General features: G+C 43.7%; 1 protein-coding gene across 1 annotated transcript in view; it reads right to left on the reverse strand.

Moving 5' to 3' along the window:
* Positions 1 to 23715, reverse strand: part of mxra5a (matrix-remodelling associated 5a) — an 87656-nt gene that overhangs the window by 47127 nt on the left and 16814 nt on the right. The window contains exon 2 of the mRNA XM_063054609.1: positions 2127 to 2546. Coding sequence (XP_062910679.1) covers positions 2127 to 2335 — 209 coding nt within the window. The 5' untranslated portion in view covers positions 2336 to 2546. The remainder of the gene's footprint in view (positions 1 to 2126; positions 2547 to 23715) is intronic.

The raw sequence follows: 23715 nt of genomic DNA on the forward strand, positions 1-23715 counted from the left end.
CAATACTGGCCCTTCTAGATTCTGTAGGACATCTTCAAGGACCGATGCATCAAAAATCCAGCATCCATCATTAGGGAACCCCATCACCCGGGACATGCCCTGTTCTCATTGCTACCATCAGGAAGGAGGTACAGGAGCTTGAAGGCACTCACTCAATGATTCAGGAACAGCTTTTTTCCCTCTGCCATCTGATTTCTGAATGGACATTGAACCCATGAACACTAGCTCACTATTTTTTTTTAATTTTGCTCTAATTATTTATTTAAACTATTTTTATATATGTACTTACTGTAATTCACTTATTATGTATTGAGCGGTAGCTCTACTACTAAGACAACAAATTTCATGCTATATGCCAGTGATATTAAACCTGATTCTGATGCTGTGCTGACCTTTTATTCTAAGCTCAATCTAATCCTTCCATATTTTTATCATCCATTTGCCTGTCTAAGAATTTCTTAGATGCCCCTATTGTATCAGCCTCTACCACCACCCCTGGCAGAATGTTCCATGCACCCACCACTCTCCCTGTAAAAACCTTACCTCTGACATCCCCCTTATACTTTCCTCCACTCACCTTAAAGTTATGTCACCTTGTATACCTGCCCAGGGAAAAAGTCTCTGGCTGTTAACTGTATCTATGCCCCTTATCACCTTGTACACTTCCATCAAGTTGTCTCTCACGTGATAAGGTGCCACACATGAGGCTGTTGGCAGGATAAAATCCTATGGCATTACAGGGAAGCTACTGACATGGTTAGAGGAATGGCTGACGGGCAGGGGGCAGTATGTGGGAATAAAAGGGGCCTTTTCTAGTTGACTGCCAGTGACTAGTGGTGTTTCTCAGGGGTCAGTATTGGGACTGCTACTTTTCACATTGTCAGTGATTTGGATAATGGAATTGATGGCTTTGTGGCAAAGTTTGCAGATGATATGAAGATAGGTGGAGGGGTAGGAGGGGTAGGTAGTGCTGAGGAAGCAATGCAACTGCAGCAGACTTAAACAAATTGGAAGAATGGGCAAAAAAGTGTCAGATGGAATACAGTGTTTGGAAATGTATGGTAATGCATTTTAGTAAAAGGAACAATAGTGTGGACTATTATCTAAATGCGGAGAAAGTTCAAACATCAGAGATGCAGAGAGACTTGTGCAAAGATTCCCAAAAGGTTAATTTACAGGTTGAATCTGTGGAAAAGAAGGCAAATGCAATGTTGGAAATTATTGCAAGAATAGAATATAAAATCAAGGAGATAATGCTGAGCCTTTATAGGACACTAGTCAGGCCACACTTGGAGTATTGTCAAGGGTTTTGGGCCCCATATCTCAGAAAGAATGTGTTGTCATTGGAGAGAGACCAGAGGAGGTTCACGAGGATGATTCTGGGAATGAAGGGGTTAACATATGTGGAGCATTTCGCAGCTTTGGGCCTGTGCTCACTAGAATTTAGAAGAGTGTGTGGGGATCTCATTGAAACCTACCGAATGTTGAAAGGACTAGGCAGAGTGGAGGTGGCGAGGATGTTTCCTATGGTAGGGGTATCCAGAACTAGAGGATGCAGCCTCAAAACTGAGGGGTGACCTCTTAGAACAGAGGTAAGGAGGAATTTTTTTTAGCCAGAAGGTAATGAATCTCTGGAATGCTCTGCCACAGACTGCAGTGGAGGCCAAGTCCATAGGTATATCTAAGGCAGAAGTTGATCATTTCCTGATTGGTCAGGGCATCAAAGGATATAGTGAGAAGGCAGGTGTATGGGATTGAGTGGGATCCGGAATCAGCCATGTTAGAGTGGTGGAGTAGACTTGATGGGCTGCATGGCCTAATTCTGCTCCTATGTCTTATGGTCTAACATTACATTATAGCTCTTGAACTCATTCCCTTGACTAATAAAGGTTAACACACCATACACCTTCTTAAGAACCCTATCAACTTGCATGGTAATTTTTAGGGTTCTATGATGTGGACTCCAAGATCCCTCCGTTCCTCCATATTGCTAAGAATTCCGCCATTAACCCTGTATTCTGCCTTCAAATTTGACCATCCAAAATGAATCGCTTCACACATTTCCAGTCTTACAGATTACAAAAAAAACTTGCTGATAATAGAATCATGTCTAGATGAATACACACCCAAAATTGATCTTTTCTACCGTCTTTGGTATTCCTGCTGGAACAGCTGTTAGTGATCGGAAAGTACAGTGAACTTCAGTGGAGAGGTAACAGGCACAGGGTTGTGGACATGAGAGCGTCAGGCTTGGAAATCCCAGAGTTAACATCAGCACCATGGAGACGGTTACCATGGGAACCATGTGGGGCAATGCCTCAGACACCTTTGCCATCCTTCTGTAAGAGGTGGCAAAATTCGAATGATGTGGGTGGCTGAACAAAGGACAACGCGGTTTACTTTAAGTTGGCGACTCGTGGAGGCTCTTCCTTGCGTTTTGTAGAGAATGTCTTTCTGATGTTACTTTAGCAATGTTGAGCAGTTCATCAAGAAAGATTCACTTTGAAAATGATCGTCGCAGTATTACATAAAAATTCTGGCGTGTCCTGTCAGAGAAAAAAGAGAAAAAAATCAAAACACAAGAAATTATGCAGTTGCTGGAAATCCAGAGAAACACACACAAAATGCTAGAGGAACTCAGCAGGTCAGGTAGCATCTATGGAGAGGAATAAAAAGTCAACGTTTCAGACTGAGACCCTTTATCAAGACTGGAAAGGAATGGGGAAGAAGACAGAATAAGAAGCTGGTGGGAGGGGGAGGACTTCAAACTGGCAGGTGATAAGTGAAGCTACTGAGGATGCAAGTAGGTGGGAGGGAGGGGGATGAAGTGAAAAGCTGGGGGGTGGTTGGTGGAAAAGGTAAAGGGCTGAAAAAGAAGGAATCAGATAGGAGAGTAGAGTGGATAGGAGAGTAGAGGGGACTTCATAGAAACATTTCGAATGTTGAAAGGCATGGACAGAGTGGATGCGGCAAAATTGTTTCCCATGGTGGGGGAGTCTAGTACGAGAGGGCATGACTTAAGGATTGAAGGGCGCCCATTCAGAACAGAGATGCGAAGAAATTTTTTCAGCCAGAGGGTGGTGAATCTGTGGAATTTTTTGCCACGGGTGGCAGTGGAGGTCAAGTCATTGGGTGTATTTAAGGCAGAGATTGATAGGTATCTGAGTAGCCAGGGCATCAAAGGTTATGGTAAGAAGGTGGGGGAGTGGGACTAAATGGGAGATTGGATCAGCTCATGATAGAATGGCAGAGCAGACTCGATGGGCCGAATGGCTGACTTCTGCTCCTTTGTCTCATGGTCTTATGGATCATGGGAGAAAGGGAGAGAGGAGGGTCACCACAGAGAGGTGATAGGCATGTGATGAGAAGAGAATAGATAAAAGGAGAGCTAGAATGGTGCATGGAAAAGAAGAGAATGGAGGGAGGGATGTTCATGCAGTTAGAAAAAAGTCATTCACTGATCAAATACCAGCTCCTGGTAATTAGCTTTCTTATGCTTAGGCACCTCCTCAATCCCAAGGAACTTCCATTTCTACCATGACCACCTACTTTGAGGCTTCTGACAGATTCACCATGTCAGGCCTCAGGGATGTTGATGCAATGAAGTCAGGGAACTTTCCTTGCTTGCCAAGATCAACGTTCAATTGCCAGTCAGACGCCGTGGTGAGTAAACCTGCTGGTGATCTAGACAGAGGCCGTGGTTGGTCTCCAGCTTTGAAAAGGATATGGGCTTTCCAGATTGGCAGAGGTGCCTACTGTTGTTAATGACCGAGAAGATACTTTCTGCCAGTGCTGTCAGCACTCGGTCATGGCGCTAGTGGTAGCGGTCTTCTCCCGGGGCTTTTCAGCAGCTGCTGAGGATCTGTTCCAGGGTCCCTCTGCCAGGATAGAGAGGATATGATGGTTCCTCATTTTTGACTGAAGCAAGAAGGTTCGTTGGACCAGGCAGGACGCAGTACTCAGCCTGGATGGTGAACTTCATGCACTGAGGGTTCTGCCAGCCAGATGTTGGACCAGGAGATCTTCCACGTCAGAGCACCCTCCCACCTCGTCCAAGCTCCCTGCTGCCCCATTCCTACCATCCTGGTGGTATGCACTTCGTCGACACCTGCTACCACCTCTTCCTGAGCAAGTTTGCGCCTGTCCCTGCCCTGGGTTCTGTCGGAGCAGAGTGAAGGGAAGCTACCCAGCCCTGTCTGACCAGATGTCCCTGCCAGATCCCTGTGCCTCAGCCAACTTCACTGCATCCTTGGCCTTCCATTTCCAGCCTGGCCAGACCTCATGCCTGCTGATGAGACTTTGGGGTCGCTAGAATCTCTGTACAGAATTCTGTTGTACAGGAAACCATGAATCTTCAACTAGATTAAAAGGCCATTAGCTGAAGGGCCTGTAGTTCTGTGCTGTATTGCTCTATAGTACAGAGCAAAGGTCTTAGTTACCCTAGCTATATGCTGTATATGTGCCTGTGAGCTTTGCACAGTACTGTAGTGGGCTGGCACAGTGGTTAGCACAACAGCAGACGCAGGTTCAATTCCCACCCCTGCTCATGACAGCATGGGTTTCCTCTGGGTGCTCTGGTTTCCCCCCACAGTCCAAAGACGTATTGGTTGGTAGATTAATTGCTCAAAGTAAATTGTCCCGTGATTAGGCCAGGGTTAAATCAGGGGTTGTTGAGCGGCGAGGTTCAATGGGCCAGAAGGGCCTATTCCACGCTGTATCTCAGTAAGTATATAAATAAATAGTTATACCATCCTCATACCTGCTGTGAGGAAGAGGTCATGGATGTGGTGAAGACCTACAAGTACCTGGACAACAAATTTGAGTGGAGCACTGACACAGAGGCCGTGTCCAGGAAGGGCCAGAGTTTGAGGAGACTGAGGTCCTTCGGAGTATGAGAGCCTCTCCTTCACACGTTCTACCAGTCTATTGTCACCAGTACAATCTCCTACTTGGTGGGTTGCTGGGGCAATGGCATCAACATGGGTGATGCCAACAGGCTCAATAAACTGATCAGGAAGTCTGGCTCTGTTATAGGAGTCAAACTGGACACATTAGAGACTGCGGTAGAACAAAGGGCCCCACTGAAAATCCTGCCAATTCTGGACAATGTTTCTCACCCTCTGCATGCCACCTTGGCTGAACAGTGGAGCACTTTCAGTAATAGACTAAGACAACTGTGCTGTTCCAGAGAGTGCTATGTATGAGGTCATTCTTACCCTCAGCCATTAGGCTCTATAATGAGTCAACCTATAGCCGGGGAAGTGATGACCCTCCTCCTGTTAGACTGCTTAAGATACCCTATTTTTATATATTGTGTGGGCACGTGACCAAGTGGTTAAGGCATTGGACTAGCTACCTGAAGGTCGTGAGTTCGAGCCCCAGCCGAGGCAACGTGTTGTGTCCTTGAGCAAGGCACTTAATCACACAGTGCTCTGCGACAACACCGGTGCCAAGCTGTATGGGTCCTAATGCCCTTCCCTTGGACAACATTGGTGTCGTGGAGAGGGGAGACTTGCAGCATGGGCAACTGCTGGTCTTCCATACGACCTTGCCCAGGCCTGCGCCCTGGAGAGTGAAGACTTTCCAGGTGCAGGTCCACAGTCTTGCAAGACTAACGGATGCCTTTATTTTACTTATTCTTCTTTCTTGTCTTCTAGTATTGAATATCTGTGAACTTGTAGTGCTACTGTGGCACTGTAATTTCCTTTGCGCTCGATAAAGTATCTAGCCATCTATCTAGTCTGTAAAGAGTGCCGAGGAGATTTATGAAGATGTTCGTGAAGGACTGAGTTGTGAAGAAAAGTTGAGCAGGTTGGGTCATTTTTCACTGGAGCATGGATGCACGTGGAAGTGTATAGGATCATGAGTGGCGCAGATAGGGAGAATGTACACAGTCAATTTTCCCAAGGTTGGGGGATAGGTTTAAGGTGAGAAGGAAAAGACTGAGTCGGAACCTGAAGGCAACTTTATCACTCGAGGGTGGTCAGTATACATGTGACGGGGTCCTGAATTACCCCTATGAAATGTGCTTTTGGAAACAGAGAGGAAGAGGTGTCCAACACAGACACCTTGTTAAAAGAGAAAGAGAGGCGAAGATTGCTTTGAGATGGTGTTATGGTTTTTCGGCAGCATGTTTACACTTTTGCAAGGACACTAACAGCTTCCAAGTTCTTACAGAGAGAGAAGGGAGGAGCTGCTTGATGGACAGTTGGTGTTCAGCACGGTGAGATAAATAGAAAGTCAACTGTTAGACCTACAGACACATGGTTTTGGACGTTGAATAAGCTTTGTTGTGCCCACAGAAAAGGTGGGCTTTGGAGGATCGATCAGGCGAGTTGATCAGTGGCTCTTGCAGCGTGAAAAAGGTGTGACCGGTGGGGAGTTATTCGTGTGTCCAACCCTCACCTGGGTTGATAATTCCACCACAGAAGAACGGTCCCCTTTGTTGTGGTCACAGTCAGTGACTTCTAAAGGATTTCGGAGGACAACGGGAAGATCGACGGTGTCAGCTCACCTGAAGACTCAAATCTCTCCCTCTCTCTCTCTCCATCACTACTCAACTCAATACCATGAACTGAACTGAACTTCACTCATCATCATAAGACTATCTATTTACCCCAGACTTGAAGAAGCTTGGTTTTCATATATTTCCACATATACATAATCATTGCTAACCTGTTTGATATATCTGATTTTATATTACTGTATTACGTAGCTACAAATAAATACCATTAGTTAATAGCAATACCGGACTCCACAAAGTGTTTTCCATTTCTACTGGTTCTTTAACCCGTCACGGAGTACGTGACAATACGGAATAAGCTACCAGAGGAAATAGCTGAGGCGGGTAGAACCATAGAACCATAGAACACTACAGCACAGGAAACAGGCCATTCGGCCCTTCTAGTCTGTGCCGAAACATTATTCCGCACTGACCTGCATCCAGTCCATAACCCTCCAGACCTCTCCCATCCATACATTAAAAATTATTTAAATTGAGCTTGGACAGATACATAGATTGTAAAAGATTAGAGGGATATTGACCAAATGGGTCTAGCTGAGAATCTTTACAATCTCTCTCTTGCTCTTGCTGGCTGCTCCCAGAGGAAGTTGCCTGCATTTGACCGTGCTCCCTCTCTCTCTCTCTTTCACTCACTCTCGCTCGCTGGTGCTGGAGGATGGTGCCAGAATCTTGAGTTTTCGGCAAGGTTTAATCAACGTGGTTTGTGGATTGGACTCTGTCGTTTATCTTATCTGGTTACTCTTTATAGCTATTTTGTACGATTTTGATTGGGGCAGACTGGCTCTGTGCCCTGCAGTCAATGAATGACACAGCGCTAAATTCGACTGAACATTCCTAGACTGTTTCAATGACTCTGTAGTTTGGAGTTTCATATTCTGTGTTTGTTGCTCGCCTTTTGCTGTTTGCTGTTTGTGCATTTTGTTCTTTCTTCTGCGTGATGGTTGTTTGATGTTTTCTTTGAACAGGTTCCGTGGTGTGTCTTTGTTTCGTGGCTGTCTATGGGAAGATGAATTTCAGTGTTGCATATGGCATGCATACTTCGATAATAAATGTACTTTGAATCTTTGGTCAGCATGGATAGGTTGGGACGAAGGCCCTATTTCCATACTATACGACTTAACGACTCTATACCACCATTATCAGTTCTTACCTCCCAACTGTTGAGCCCCTAGTCTAACAAGAAGCTTTGCAACACTGACAAAATGCTGGAGGAACCTCGCCGGTCAGGCAGCATCTACGGAAGTGAATAGATAGTCAATGTTTCAGGCCTTCTTCAGAACTGGAAAGGATGGGAGAAGATGCCAGAATTAAAAAAAGTGGGGGGATGAGAAGGAGGGAAACTAGAAGGTGATAGGTGAAACTAGGTGGGTAGGAAAAGTAAAGGGTTGGAGAGTGTTACATATTTAATATTTATGTAATATTTGAGTATTCTTGTATATATATTGGCTGATCAAGCATTCTTGTTAATTTAAGTAATTCATTATGGGTATATGTAAATATATGTTAATTGCATGCATCATCACTTTACCATGTGATACGCGCGCACCTCTCTTAAAGAATAACACAAAGTTAGACCTGCATTTTGATCTCCTGTGGCTTCCTTTGAATTAGTTTAATATTTCTGAAGTTACAAAACATAACAGAGAGGAAGGAATCTGATAGGAGAGGAGAGTGGACCCGAGGAAAAATGGAAGAAGAGGGTGACTCAGGGGGAGGTGATAGACAGGTGAGAGCAGGGAAGAGGGCAGAGTGGGGAATAAAAGAAGGGAGGAAAAGAGATTTTTTTTTAAATCAGAAGGAGAAATCCATATTCATGCCATCAGGTTGGAGGCTACCCAGACAGAATATAAGGTGTTGCTTCACTTAAGTCCAGAACGAGGGGTCACAGTTTGAGGATAAAGGGGAAGCCTTTTAGGACCGAGATGAGGAAAAACCTCTTCACACAGAGAGTGGTGAATCTATGGAATTCTCTGCCACAGGAAACAGTTGAGGCCAGGTCATTGGCTATATTTAAGAGGGAGTTAGATATGGCCCCTGTTGCTAAAGGGATCAGGGGGTATGGAGGGAAGGCTGGTATAGGGTTCTGAGTTGGATGATCAGCCATGATCATACTGAATGGCGGTGCAGGCTTGAAGGGCCGAATGGCCTACTCCTGCACCTATTGTCTATGTTTCTATGTTTCTACCCTGAGGGTGGCCTTATTGTCCTTTGACACTGTCTCTGCCTTCCCAAGGTGTCAGACTTTCAGCTCACATTTACTATCTCCACACTCTTTACAATGAACTTACCATATTTTCATGTTAAAAGTTAGTCCTGAAAAACTCAGAGGGAAATTGCTCCTTAACAAACATCTCACGGTTGATACTCCATTAACACAAGGAAGCCTGCTTATGATCTACCACGAATAATAAATCCCTAAAATATAAACTGTCACCCCTTTAATGCTTAGAAGATTCTTCTAGCTGTCCATGCACCTCCTTTTATAATTCTCTCTACCTCAGGAAAGTAGCCAACATAATCAAGGACTCCAGCCACCCAAGACATTCTCTCCTCCTTCAGGCAGAAGATATAAGAGCCTGAAAGCTTGTGTCACCAGGCTGTGGTACAACTTGGTTGAGCAAAGAGGACGGGGTCGAGACAACAGAGACTTATGGAGAAGAGGAGTTCGGTGGGTAATAAAATGGACAAGTTCACGGCGCTAGCCAGGCGTCAGAGAACATTTCGGGAGTGCAATGTTATGTGTTTCACTGGAATGAGGCTGCACGAGGACATACCCAATCAAAACTTTTCCATGGACGGCTTCCAGACCATTCCGACTGACCGGAAGTGCACTGAGAGAAGTAAGTGTAAAGGAGTTGGGTGCTTACTGTTCCGGTTAACAACAGATGGTGCAATCTGGGTCATATTATGATCGAGGAATGTGTTAGTAGACTGGATATTGAACTTTTTACTGTTTGACTTCGGCCATATTCCACCGAGATTCAACACTGGGCAGTACGGGAGGTCGTTCCTGCCTGTGGCCATCGAACATGCAGCTCCTCCCGTGGAGGGTCAGACACCCTGAGCCAATAGACTGGTCCTGGACTTATTTTCCATCTGGCATAGTTTGTATTTTGTTTATTGATTGTTTGTGGTATTTGTATTGCTATATTTATGCTCTATTCTTGGTTGGTGTGGCTGTAACGAAACCCAATTTCCCTTGGGATCAATAAAGTATATCTATCTATCTATCTATCTAACTTCTACCCCATTGTTGTAAGACTACTGAATGGTTCTCCAGTACATAAATTCATTTATTTTATTTAGTGATCCAGCACAGAGTAGGTCCGCGTAGCCCTTCGAGCCACATAGCGCCAGCAACACTCAGCTACCCTGATTAACCTAATCACGAGACCAATTAACCTAACCAGTACATCTTTGGGCTGTGGGAGGAAACCGGAACACCAGGGGAAAACCTCTCATTCCACAGGGAGGATGTACAGAGACTCCTTACAGACGCCATTGGAATTGAACTCTGAACTCTGACCTCCTGGGCCGTAATAGTGTTGTGCTGACCGCCATGCAACCGTAGCACCCATGTCAGACAATTAGACTCTTGACCTAACAATTGACCACCGTTATTGTCTTGCACCTTATTGTCTACCTGCATAGCATTTTGTCTGTAGCTGTTACAATTTATTCTGCATTCTGTTTTTGTTTTAACCTCTACCATCTCAAGGCACTGTGTAATGACTCTGTCAATACTGTGTTTGACAGTATACCAGTCAAACTTTTCACTCTACCTTAGTACTTGTGACAATAGTAAACCAATTCCAATAAAGTTTGGTGCACACACACACCAAAGAAACAATTATTTTAACTTTCAAATACTAATGGAAAAACCATCGACATCACCTTTGTCCTAATGCATTCCACATGCGTTTTTATTTCTTTCAAACAGCTATTGAAACATTACACACACCAGGAAGCGCAGTGGTGTTCAGTAGCAGAGAAACAATAAAAAGACACACTTGAGACACATCCTTTTGTTAGCACATTACTTGCTGCAACGATAGGGAGAATTGAGAGATTAAAGACAGATTAGCTTCATTTGTCACAGGTACATTAAAACATAGAGTGAAATGCATGTTTGCATCAAATCAAATCAGTGGTGATTGTGCTGGGCAGTTCGCAAGTTTCACCACGTTTCTGGCGCCAACATGGCATGCCCACAACTCATTAACCCTAACCTGTACAATACTGTCCAGAAGTCTTAGGCACACACACACACACACCTATCTATCGATCTTTATTTATTTATTTATCTATCTATTTATTTATTTCATGGAATATACAGCAATAACATCGGTCATTAATGCCAGATCTGATGATCCTTGGGAGTGGATGAGGTCATAATCTGACCTTTCATCAGAAAGATGACAGTTAAAACTGTGCAGCGCTCCGTCAGTGCTGAACTTGTATCAGCCTGAATTTTATGTTCAAATCTCTCATCTGTTAACACTTGTGCATCAATCAGTGAGTTGAAGTGAAGCAGGTCTGTAACCCAGCAGTTGATTGTGCAATTAACTGTAAGACTATAAGACCAGAAGACCTGGCAGCAGAATTAGGCCACTTGACCTGTTGAGTCTGCTTTACCATTCCATCATGGCTGACTTATTATCCCTCTCAGCCCTATTCTCCTGCCTTCTCCCCGTAGTCTTTGACATCCTTACTAGTGAAGAATCTCTCAATCTCCACTTTAAATATACCCAATGACTAGGCTTCCACAGCTGTCTGCGGCAATAAATTCCACAGAGTCAGATTAACAAAGTATATATTGAGAAGAAAGTCTGTGTAAAAAGCAGGGATGAGAGAAACTACAGCTGTTTCTTTCAATAAAAACAAGAACATTTCTCCTAGAGGTAGAATGAGGTGGAGGATAACATATATATTACGTTACAGTCTGTAAATCATATATATATATATAAAGTTAAATTAGATAGTAGTACAAAAAGAGAGACAAAAATAGTGAGGTAGTATTCATGGGTTCAATGTCCATACAGAAATCAGATAGCAGAGGGGAAGAAGTTGTTTCCTGAATAGTTGAATGTGTGCCTTCAAGCTTCTGCACCTCCTCTGAGATGGTAGCAATGAGAAGAGGGCGTGTCCTGGGTGATGGGATTTCTTAACGATAAACGCCACCTTCTTGAGGCATTGCTCCTTGAAGGTGTCTTGGATACTAAGGAGTCTAGTGCTCTTGATGGAGCTGACTAGGTTTACAGCTGTCTGCAGCTTACTTGCATCCTGTGCAGTCGCACTGCCCTCCCCAACACCAGATGGCCATGCAGCCACTGAGAATGCTTTCCATGGTGCACCTGGAGAAATTTGCGATTATTGTTGGAGACATACCAAATCTTCTCCCAATGAAATATAGCCACTGTTGTGCCTTCTTTGTAGCTGCATCGATATGTTGGGTCCAGGTTAGATTCTCAGAGATATTGACACCCAGGATTTTGACATTACTCATTTTCTCCACTTCTGATCCCTCTATGAGGACTGGTGTGTGTTCCCTTATCTTACCCTTCCTGAAGTCCACAATCAGTTCTTTGCTCTTCCTGACATTGTGACTATGACACCACTCAACTAGCTGATATATCTCACTCTTGTACACCTTCTCGTCCCCATCTGAAATTCTCCCAACGATGGTTGTATCGTCAGCAAACTTATATATAGTATTTGAGCTGTGCCTAGCCACACAGTGAGTGTGTATATGTATGTGTACATATACAGTATAGGGCATGGATGCTCTCTGTAATATATAGATCTATTTCTTTTAGAGTAATGACATCCCCCCCCCTTAGAACTGCGTATTGATCTGTTGTCTATGCATGCACATTGTTCTCTCTCTCTCTCTGTCTCACTGTAATGTGAATACACCAGTTAAAGCCTCTCCCGCATGTGTGGTTTTATTTAATTGATAATCATATAACCATATAACAATTACAGCACGGAAACAGGCCATCTCGGCCCTTCTAGTCTGTGCCAAACTCTTACTCTCACCAAAATATGTAGTTGTGCATAGACACAACAAATTGACAAAGAGTACAAACCTGAATGTTAGAAAATATCATGAACTGCACCGACAGGGGACGAAACAGCCAAGAGTTAAACAGCACGAGAAAGCTATCACGGACGCTATGAAAGGCGTGAGTACAGTACATTGTACGCAGTGAAGGACGCGCTGAATTTAAAATGAAAATAACATGGCAATACTTTGGGAAGTTGATGTATTTGATAGCGCTGATAAAGGCTGGGAATCGTATATTGAGAGAGTGGAACTGTTCGTCCATCGTCGATAAAGACCTCGACACCATTAGTCACTTTGAGACTGGATGTGGTGTGTCTGAAGATGACTGGTCAGGCCAATTCGGGCACGGAATGTCCTGGCACATGTTGGACTAACCTAGTTAGGCCTGACGAAAGGTCTCGGCCCGAAAACGTCGACTGTACCTCTTCCTAGAGATGCTGCCTGGCCTGCTGCGTTCACCAGCAACTTTGATGTGAGTTGCTGCGCTGGTGACTCTGGACTTGCGCAGCTCGCGCTTATGTTGTGTTTCAGCAATGCGCCTTGCTTCGTAAGCTTGACAGCCCCTGTGGATGAGGCCGAGCCTGGTAGGGCGGTTTTGTGCCAGCGTTTCCCAGGTGATCTTCAGGGAGGCCTTTAGTGTGCCTTTGTAACATTTCTTCTGCGCTCCATGTGAGCATCTTCCAGCAGAGAGTTCCCTAAAAAGGAGCAGCTTGGGTATGCGCTCGTCCAGCATGCAGATGACATGACCTGCCCACCGGGTCTGTGCTCTCATCAGCAGTGTGTGGACTGATGGTAGACTTGCTCTAGAGAGAACTTCAGTGTCTGGTGCTTTATCTTGCCATCTGATGCCTAATATTCTGCGAAGACAAGTCATGTGGAAATGGTTCAGCTGTGTTGCATGCCTTCAATACACAGTCCACATTTCACAGGCATACAGGAAGGTAGTGAGTACCATGGCTCTGTAGACCTTCAGTTTTGTTGCTGGACTGATTCCTTGGTGTTCCTATACAGTGGAGCACAGTCTGCCGAAAGCAGAACTTGCCTTTGCTATTCAAAAGTTCAAAGAAAAAGTCTGCAGAAAGTATCACAGGTATGTATTATAGAGAGAATATGCAAGGCAGACAAAAAGCACAACCGAGTGAAAATTCTCAAACATAAAACTAAGCAAATGCATAAAGTTATCGAATGTAAAACAGAATCAGACAACATGGAGTCTGACAAAGGTGAACTGTCATGCCTAGAACTGCATAGTATTACTGAAGCAGATCACAATATAATATGAATCACAATGTGTCTGGTGTAAAACTGAAAAAGGAGTTGGATGCAGGCTCAGCTTTGTCCATAATTCCACAGGCTGACTACAACACAATGTTTTCTAAGATACCATTGGAGAAGACCTCAGTGATGCTAAAGACCTAACACAGGTGAAAAAGGGTCCACCAAAGGCAAACTGAAAGTGAAGGTGATGTATGGAGGCCAAACACATTTAGAGCTTTATGTATTGAGAAGTGGAGGGCCAGCACTTTTCAGACATGAGTGGTTGAGAATAGTCAAACTAGACTGGCATCAATAAAAGCTCTCAGTGCGGCATCAACAGACAATGGCAGCCCAAATGGTAGCATTAACCAAAGACTGGTACAAATGCTAATCTGAAGGTGTTTGAGAAGGGAATAGATAAACAGATTGAAGACCTGGCAAAAAGTTGCTTGGGATGCCAAAAAATTCAAAATGTGCCCCCTCAGGCACCGATACAGACACGGGAGCGGCCGTCATCACCTTGGCAAAAGCAAAGAGTACGTATGGACTTTGCTGGACCATTTGTGGACTCCATGCTTCTGATTGTTGTGGATGTTCATTTGAAGTGGCCGAAAGTTATACCAATGAAGTCAACTACTGGAACAAATTGGGAGCGACAACGGACCACAATACATGTCAGAAGAATTCCGACTGTTCATGAAGAAAACTAGCATCAGACATTTCTCACCACCCAGCAACAAATGGGTTAGCTGAAAGGTTTATCCAAACCTTCAAGAAGCCCATTAAAGTGATGCACAAGGTGGACATCTTCCTTTTTGCGTATCGGAACTGTGTTCATGCGACAACAAATCAAACACCTGCAATGCTGTTCGTGAGCGGAAATCTGAAATCTCACATAGACCTCCTGAGGGAAGTACAGAAAAAGGAGTTCAACCAGTTGCCAAGTGAAGCAACAAAGAGCTTCGGGATTGGACGAAGTCCTAGTGCATGATTACCGAGAAGACAAGCGGACACCTGGTAGGCTAGCTACACAAGAACTGGACCACTGATGTACACAGTGGATGTTGGAGATCAGACGTGGAAACATCATGCGGACCAGATACTGGAGGCTGAACTGAAGAACACACCTGAGACGACTGCATCCAACAAGGCAGACTCATTTCAGTCACTGGACTTACCTCTCAGTGATGATCATGTCACTGACAGCAACGTGACACCGGAATCTGAGAACATTGTCTCAGACAAGACATCTACCAAACCTGATGCTACTCCACAGGTCCAGAGGCACAGTCCTGAATGAAACAGAGCGATACCCAAAGAAACTGAATCTTTGGGCCTGTGAAGTCAGTTACGTATTATTATTGTGAAAGCATGTTTATTTGGAATATGGTAATGAAAGAGTAATTGAATGTTTGGTACATATTCAGTTTTATGGTGGGGAGAGGAAATGTAATGTATGAATCTATTTCTTTTACAGCAAGACCTCCCCCCCACCCTGGCCTTAGTACTACTTATTGACTTATTGTCTGTGCATGTGCTGTTGTCTATGCATGTGTATCTTTCTCTCCCTTTCTCTCTGTCACTGCAATTTGAGTAAAGCAGTTAGAGCCATCTCCCGCATGAATGCTTTTCTTTAATACATATGTAGTTGTGCACAGACACAACAATCTCAATAACATTAAAGCTTGACCTCAGAGGAACTTTGTTACATGTAAGTTTGTAGGAGTATCAACAAAAAATGACGCGGAGTGTAATTACTTCTAACGTACACTTTATTCCAACAGCAAACAAATGGCAACGTCATATTTATGCAAGAAACAAAACCCCACCCCCAAAACATAATAGGTAACATACATGGCGAACCTAACTCTTAACAGTCTGGGTGAATTCTGCTCAATGAAATTAAGGAGACCCTACAAGATAAACTTCATTTAGTGTTGCTGCTGAGGTCATGAGTAATTTGTGTATGATTCTCACACTTACGAGAGAAAGTGAAAAGCCTTTATTTTGCATGCCACTCAGACGGATCATTTCATGCATAAGTTCGCTGAGGAAGTACGAAAAGGGGAGCAAGAAACAGAATGCACTCAGTAGCCACTTTATTAGGTACATCTGCTCGTTAATGCAAATATCTAATCAGCTAATCATGTGGCAGCAATTCAAAGTGTAAAAGAATGCTAATATGGTCAAGAGGTTCAGTTGTTGTACAGACAAATACTAGAACAGGGAAGAAATGTGATCTGAGCGACTGACCATGGAATGATTATTGGTGCCAGATGGGGTGGCTTGAGTTTCTCAGAAACTGCTGATCTCCTGGGATTTTCGCACACAACAAACTCTAGAGTTTACAGAGAATGGTGCAAAAACAAAAAAAAAATCAGTGAGTGGCAGTTCTGTGGATGAAAATGCCTTGTTAATGAGGGAGGGCAGGGGAGAATGGCCAGACTGGTTCAAGCTGACAAGAAGGTAACAGTAGCCCAAATATCACATGTTTTTTTACAGTGGTGTGTAGAAGAGCATATCTAATGCACAACACATCAAACCTTGAAGTGGATGGACTACAGCAGCAGAAGACCACGAACATACAACTAGTAAACACTTTATTAGATACAGGAGGCGCATAATAAAATGGCCACTGAATGTAGTTTTACAATTACAGAGAAACTACAATTGAGGAAGACAAATATAGTGCAAAGGCCATAACAAGATAGACTGGGAGATCAAGAATTCATCTTTATCATGGAAGAAATCTGGTTAAGAGTCTTATAACAGTGAGGTAGAAGCTGTCTTTGAGTTTGATGGTGTGCATTCTCAAGCTTCTGTTGCCCGGCGATGTCTATGTAGCAAAAGAAAAATGTACTAATTCCTACCACCTTGCAGTTGCTCATTTTAACACTATCAGTCATGTGATGTTAACTTGTGAACTGGTGATAATAGTTTAATGGTAAGATGCCTTGAATGGAATTAGAAAGGTTTCCAGTTAGAGACAAGATTTCCTTTTGCAACTGGAAAGTTCCCACTGAGTTCAGTGCATGGAGTTCTGATCCACTGGATTCCTGATGTAAGATTAAAAGCATAGATAGGGTAGGCAGTCAGAATCACTTCTTCCCAGAGTAGATGAATTTAAGGTGAGAGAGGGATTGTTTAAAAAAGATGTGCAGGGCAAGTTTGTTAACACAGAGAGGTAGGTGTCTGGAATGGGCTGCTAGGGGTAGTGGTGGAAGTAGACACAAAAGTGTCTGCTACCCTCGGCAGCCCAGGTACTGTTGTACATGTATCATTACACCATCAAGGACATCTTCGAAAGACGATACCACAAAGAGATGGCATCCGTCATTAATCAACCCCACCACCAAGGGCAGACCCTCTTCTCATTGCTACTATCATGGAGGAGGTACAGCAGCCTGAAGGCACACGCTCAACATTTTAGAAATGGCTTCTTACCCTCTGCCATTAAGTTTCTGAAGTGACAATGAACCAATACGTACCTCCTCACTACTTTAGCTCCCTTTTTGCATTATTTATTTAATTTGGTTTATTGAGCATTAATATAGATTTCATATTTTCTGTTGTAACTTATAGTATATTTTAAGTACTGCACTGTACTGATGCCGTAAAACAAATTTCATGACACATGACAGTTGTATTAGACCTGATTCTGATTCAGTGGCGTTTACAAGGCTTTTAGATGAACACCTGAGTGTAAAGGGGATGGAGAGATATGGATCCTGTGCAAGCTGTAGAGTTTTAGTTTAATTTGGCATTGCGTACAGCACAGACATTGTGGGCTGAAGGGCCTGTTCTTGGGCTATACTCTGTTCTGTTCTATATAATAAACTACATTTCTAAATAAATTTTGCTGAAAATGCAGCACTTATCATCGGAATGGGAAACGCTGTTTAATGATTATGATTTAGCATTCCGAACAATGATCCAGGACGACTGCTTGCGGTTTTTTGCATGTATGTATTGCATCGGGTACCATGGACAAAAATGCTGGAGGAACTCGGCAAGTGAGGCAGCATCCATGGATGGGAATGAACAGTCGATATTTCGGGCTGAAAACCCTTCATCAGGAATCATGGGCATTTCCCAGAACCACCATAGTCCTCCATCCAAACCCCACCATTCGGTCAAATAGCTCCTACACGCCCCGCCCCTCAACCCAGCAACCACAACCAGGAGCCAATCAGTCTGTCCCTTGGCTACAGAGTGGGATAAACCTCCAGCTGTAGACATCCAATAAAGGGAGGACATTTGCAAAAAAAAAACTAGTGAAGGATTGAATAATGGAAATTTGCTTGTGATTATTTTAATACTAATTTAGTAAAGGTTCATTAATTTTGGAGTAAACATAGTAATAATCTAATCAAACTATTTGGATGTATGAATCTGAATTAAGAAATTATTCATCATAAACATAGCATGAAATTGAAGTTCTCAATCATAAACTAACTTTCAAGAAACAAGTGTCTGTCAAATTCATACTCGAAATAAAGTACTGTGAGTGGCTAAGACTTTTACACAGTACTGTACACTATATTGGTTAAAACTGGGAGACAAAAAAACAGTACAGTATTTAGATTTGTATTGGCTCAGTAGTATTAAATGTTATTTGGTAACTGAAAAGATATAACATACAGTACTGTGCAAAAGTCTCACTATGTACCAATATGTGCCTAAGACTTTTTCACAGTGCTGTGGTAATTTTATGCATTGCACTGTACTACTGCTGCAAAAAAAAACAAATTTCATGACATATGTGAGTGATGATAAATCTGATTCTGATATGGATCTCTTTTGTGGACTGAGAGTGGGAAGGGAGCAGGGAGAGGGGAGTCATGGTTGGGAAAAGGGGAAGGGAGAGAGGAGGGGTCAGAAAGCACCAGTGAGAGATTATGTAATGATCAATAAGCAATTGTTTAGAATAAAATTTTCATGCCTGGTGTTTTAGGACTGGCTGTGTCTGCCCCCGCCCCTGGAATTCCTTCTCTGCTTCTACACCCCTCCCGCGGCACTCCGCCCTTGCCATTCCCAACATCTTTTGCTCCTGCCAAATTTACAAACTCGCTCTCTGCTCCACATTGACAAGTACAATACTGTGCGAGAGTCTTAGGCACTCAAGCTATCTGTACACTATGTGCCTAAAATGTTTGCACAGTCGTGTATGACTCTAAAATAGTTTGTTGCCTTACATCTAATCTGGCTCTGATACAAGTAGTGGCAATTTAATGACTTCTTCATCTGAGGTTTACACAAACTGCTCACTCTTGATTTCAATGCCATCTTGGTCAATGTCTCCCATCCACTACATAATTTACTGGTTGGGCACAGGAGTACATCCAGCCAGATACTCATTCCTCCGAGATGTAGCACAGAGCGTCATAGGAAGCCATTCCTGCCTGTGGCCATCAAACTTTACAGTTCCTCTCTTGGAGGATCAGACACCCTGTGCTGATAGGCCGGTCCTGGACTTATTTCATAATTTACTGGCATAATTTACATATTACTATTTAACTATTTATGGTTCTATGACTATTATTTATGGTGCAACTGTAACGAAAATCAATTTCCCCCGGGATCAATAAAGTATGACTATGACTATAACTATGAACATATGAGGAGCATTTGGCAGCTTTAATCCTGTACTCACTGGAAATTAGAAGAATGTGTGGAGGTCTCATTGAAACCTACCGAATGTTGAAATGACTAGATGGGGTGGATGTAGACAGAATGTTTTCTTTGGTGGGGGTATTCAGAACTAGAGGACGCAGCTTCAAAATTTATAACAGAGATAAGGAGGGATTTTATTTAGCCAGAGAGTAGTAAATCTGTGAAATGCTCTACCACAGTCTGCAGTGGAGTCCAGGTCTGTGCGTATATTTAAGGCGGAAGTTGATCTTTTCCTGATTGGTCAGGGCATCAAAGGATATGGTGAGAGAGCGGGTGTATGGGGTTGAGTGGGAACCGGAATCAGCCATGATGGAATAGTGGAGCAGACTCAATGGGCTGAATGGCCTAATTCTGCTCCTATGTCTTATGGTCTTATAGGAATAGAATACGAAAGCAAGGATGTTATGCTGAGGCTTTATAAGATATTGGCCAGACAAACTTGGAGCACTGTGAGCATTTTTTGGTTCCTTATTTAAGAAAAGATGTGCTGGCATTAGAAAGGGTCCAGGGGAGGTTCATGAGAATGATTCTGGGTATCAAAGGGTTAACGTGTGCGGGGCTTTTGATTACTGCGCCTGTGGTCACTGGAATGAAGAAGAATGAGGTGAGATCTCAATTAAATCTATCGAAAATTGAAAAGTCTGCATAGAGTGAATATGGGAGGCTGTTTCCTATAGTGGGGGAACCTAGGGCCAGAGAGCACAGACTCAGAATAGAGGGACACCCCTTTAGAACAGAAATGAAGAAGAATTTCTTTAGCCAAAGGGTGGTGAGTCTGCAGAACTCATTGTCAAAGCTGGCTTTGGAGACCAAGTCACTGGGTTTATTTAAAGCAGAGCTGGAAAGGTTCTTCATTAGCCAGGGAGTCAAAGGTTACGGGGAGAAGACAGGCGAATGGGATTGAGATAGATCATGAATCAGCTACACACACAAAAAATGCTGGTGAATGCAGCAGGCCAGGCAGCATCTTTAGGAAGAGGTACAGTCGACGTTTCAGGCCGAGACCCTTCGTCAGGACTAACTGAAAGAAGAGATAGTAAGAGATTTGAAAGTGGGAGGAGGAGGGGGAGATCCGAAATGATAGGAGAAGACAGGAGGGGGAGGGATGGAGCTAAGAGCTGGAAAGTTGCTTGGCAAAAGGGATACGAAGCTGGAGAAGGGAGAGGATCATGGGACGGAAGGCCTAGGGAGAAAGAAAGGGGGAGGGGAGCCCAGAGGATGGGCAAGGAGTATAGTGAGAGGGACAGAGGGAGTAAAAAGAGAGAGATGAAATAAATAAATAAATAAATAAATAAATAGATAGCTAGATAGATAGATAGATAGATAGATAAATAAATAAGGGATAGGGTACGAAGGGGAGGTGGGACATTAACGGATGTTAGAGAAGTCACTGTTCATACCATCAGGTTGGAGGCTACCTAGACAGAATATAAGGTGGTGTTCCTCCAACCTGAGTGTGGCTTCATCTTGACAGTAGAGGAGGCCGTGGATAGACATAACAGAATGGGAATGGGACGTGGAATTAAAATGTGTGGCCACTGGGAGATCCTGCTTTCTCTGGCGGACAGAGCTATGATGGAATGGTGGAGCAGACTTGCCAAACGGTCTAGTTCTGCTCCTATGTCTTATGGTCTTGTGGGCTACCACTCCCTGGCTTCCCCCGTGAAGCCAATGTCTAAACCAATTTAGTACCTCATCCTGAATGAGGAGGGAGTGAAGAGAAAGGCTAAATAAGGACCTGCTTCAAGCCATAGAAATATCGAAATCCAGATGTTGTAACTTCAGAATAAATGGGAAAAGAACCAGGAGAGAAAAGCTGACAATATTTTTAATGTAGTGAGATATTCTATATAGAAATGTGTTGCCTGATATGTTGTTGGAAATGCAATCCACAGCCACCATCTAAACAGAAATCAAAACAGGCTTGCAAAAGAAGATTCAAACTTCTGATGGATATCGGAGTAGATTTTGAAGAGTCTAATCTGGCTTAGTGGGCCAATTGGCAGGCAAATTTTCCTAAGTAGTTGCTTTGCCAATGGGTGACAGGGTCAATGTTATATCCTCATGAAGTTTCACATATTTCATTCCAGCACCATCAATTACATTATTCGCCAATGTAATCAAAACAAATTCCAGCTCATAAGGCCTTGCACATTCATTTTAATGCTGTCAGGCTTATGGTGAATGGAGACTGTTAACTATACTCAAGGATGAAATACAATCCGTGGAGTTGGAAAGGTTCTGGTGAGAGGCATGAAAAATGTAAGACAACCCACTAATCGTGCATCATTCCTACAGAATTCTGATGGAATTATAGCTCAGCTCAGGAAGTGAGGAATAGTATAGTATTGTGAAACAAAAACTGCCAGAAGCACTACAGTCAGCATCTGATTTGGACAAGCAAGCATAAGATTAGGTTTATGGGCGCTAAATTGATCGGGGTCAAACATGGATGTTGCATTCCAGCTGCCTACATGATAGGCAGACCAGGGTAGTATAAGACCATAACACCATGAGACATTGCAGCAGAATTAGGCCATCTGGCCCATTGAGTCTGCTCCACCATTCAATCATGACTGATCCTTTTTTTCTGTCTTCTCCTCAACCTCAGTTCCGGCCTTCTCCCCATAACCTTTGATGCCATGTCTAATCAGGAACCTATCAATCTCTGCCTTAAACAGAGCCATCGAACATTCCTCGTATGATAGACCTTTCATTCCTGGAATCATCCTTGTGAACCTCCTCTGGCCCCTTTCCAATGCCAGCACATCCTTTCTAAGATGAGGGGCCCAAAGCTATTCACAATACTCAAGGTGAGGACTCACCAGTGCCTTATAAAGCCTCAGCATCACATCCTTGCTTTTGTATTCTAGACCTCTTGAAATGAATGCTAACATGGCATTTGCCTTCCTCACCACCGACTCAACCTGCAAGTTAACCTTCAGGGTGTTCTGCACAAGGACTCCCAAATCCCTCTGCATTTCAGATTCCTGGAGATCAATTATTTGCCTTTGTAGCAGGCTTCCCCTCTCCAGGCAGCTGATGAATCCAAACGAATGTGGCCCCTCATATAAGAAATAATGTGCTGGCGTTGGAAACAAAAACATTGGTACAAAGGAGGTGCATGAAAATGATTCCAGGAGTGAAAGGCTTCTCGTATGAGAAGCTTTTGACGGCTCTGGGCCTCTACCAACTGGAATTCAGATTAGTAAGGGGTGATCTCATAGAAACATAGAAACCTTTTGAAAGGCCTCGCTAGAGTGGATGTGGAGGGGATGATTCCATGGTGAGTGAGTCTAAGACCAGAGGATACAGCCTCAGAATACAGCAAAGATGAGGAGGAATTTCATTAGCCGGACAGTAGTAAATCTGTGGAATTTGTTGCCACATGCAGATGTGAAGCCCAAGTCATTGGGTATATTTAAGGCAGAAGTTGATAAATTCTTGATTAGTCAGGGCATGAAGGGATACGGGGAGAAGGCAGGAGATTGGGGCTGAGAGGGAAATGGATCAGTCATGATGAAATGGCAGAGAAAATTCAATGGATCAAATGGCCTTATTCTGCTCCTAGATTTTATGGTCTTATGACCAATACAGTCTGACACCAGTGGCATTATAGAAGTTGCAGTCTGTGTTGAACTCAATGCAGGACTGTCCTGGGGACTCCAGCACCAAATTTTTCCTTGGCGGTTTCTACCAAAGCCTTCCCCAAAGTGGCTACAGACACAAGACAGCAAAGGTTTGAGATCAGAGTTTTCCTTCTCCTAGTTGAGCTGCCAACCATGGCTGAGGAGTCCTATCTGCCCGAAGCGATTGATTTTAAGGTGCCAGTAACTTGCCTTTGCCCCCTGTCCTGGCAGTAGGAAGTGTTCCATCGAGCTTAGTTAGGCGGGGGGAGAAGATGGCAGCGTGCCGCACATGCACAGCTCTCCGGTGAAAATGATATCAAATCCGTTAAATAGGGGCTGTGGACAATTCTGATTTGATGGAGACAGACGTGAAAGCACAGAGGAACATCTGGGGAAATTTTTGAAATGCCGGTTCGCTGCCGCTGTTACTGGGTGATCAAGAATCTTCCTGAGGGTAAGCCCCAAAATCCCCGGCTTTGCCCGCTGCTGGCGACCGAGACTGAGGTCGAATCATTCGGACAGAGATGGTACTTGGTACTCGGTGTTGGAGGCTCGAAGTTTTCAGA

Source organism: Mobula hypostoma, chromosome 7 (genome assembly GCF_963921235.1).
Source record: "Mobula hypostoma chromosome 7, sMobHyp1.1, whole genome shotgun sequence".
Lineage (NCBI taxonomy): Eukaryota > Metazoa > Chordata > Chondrichthyes > Myliobatiformes > Myliobatidae > Mobula > Mobula hypostoma.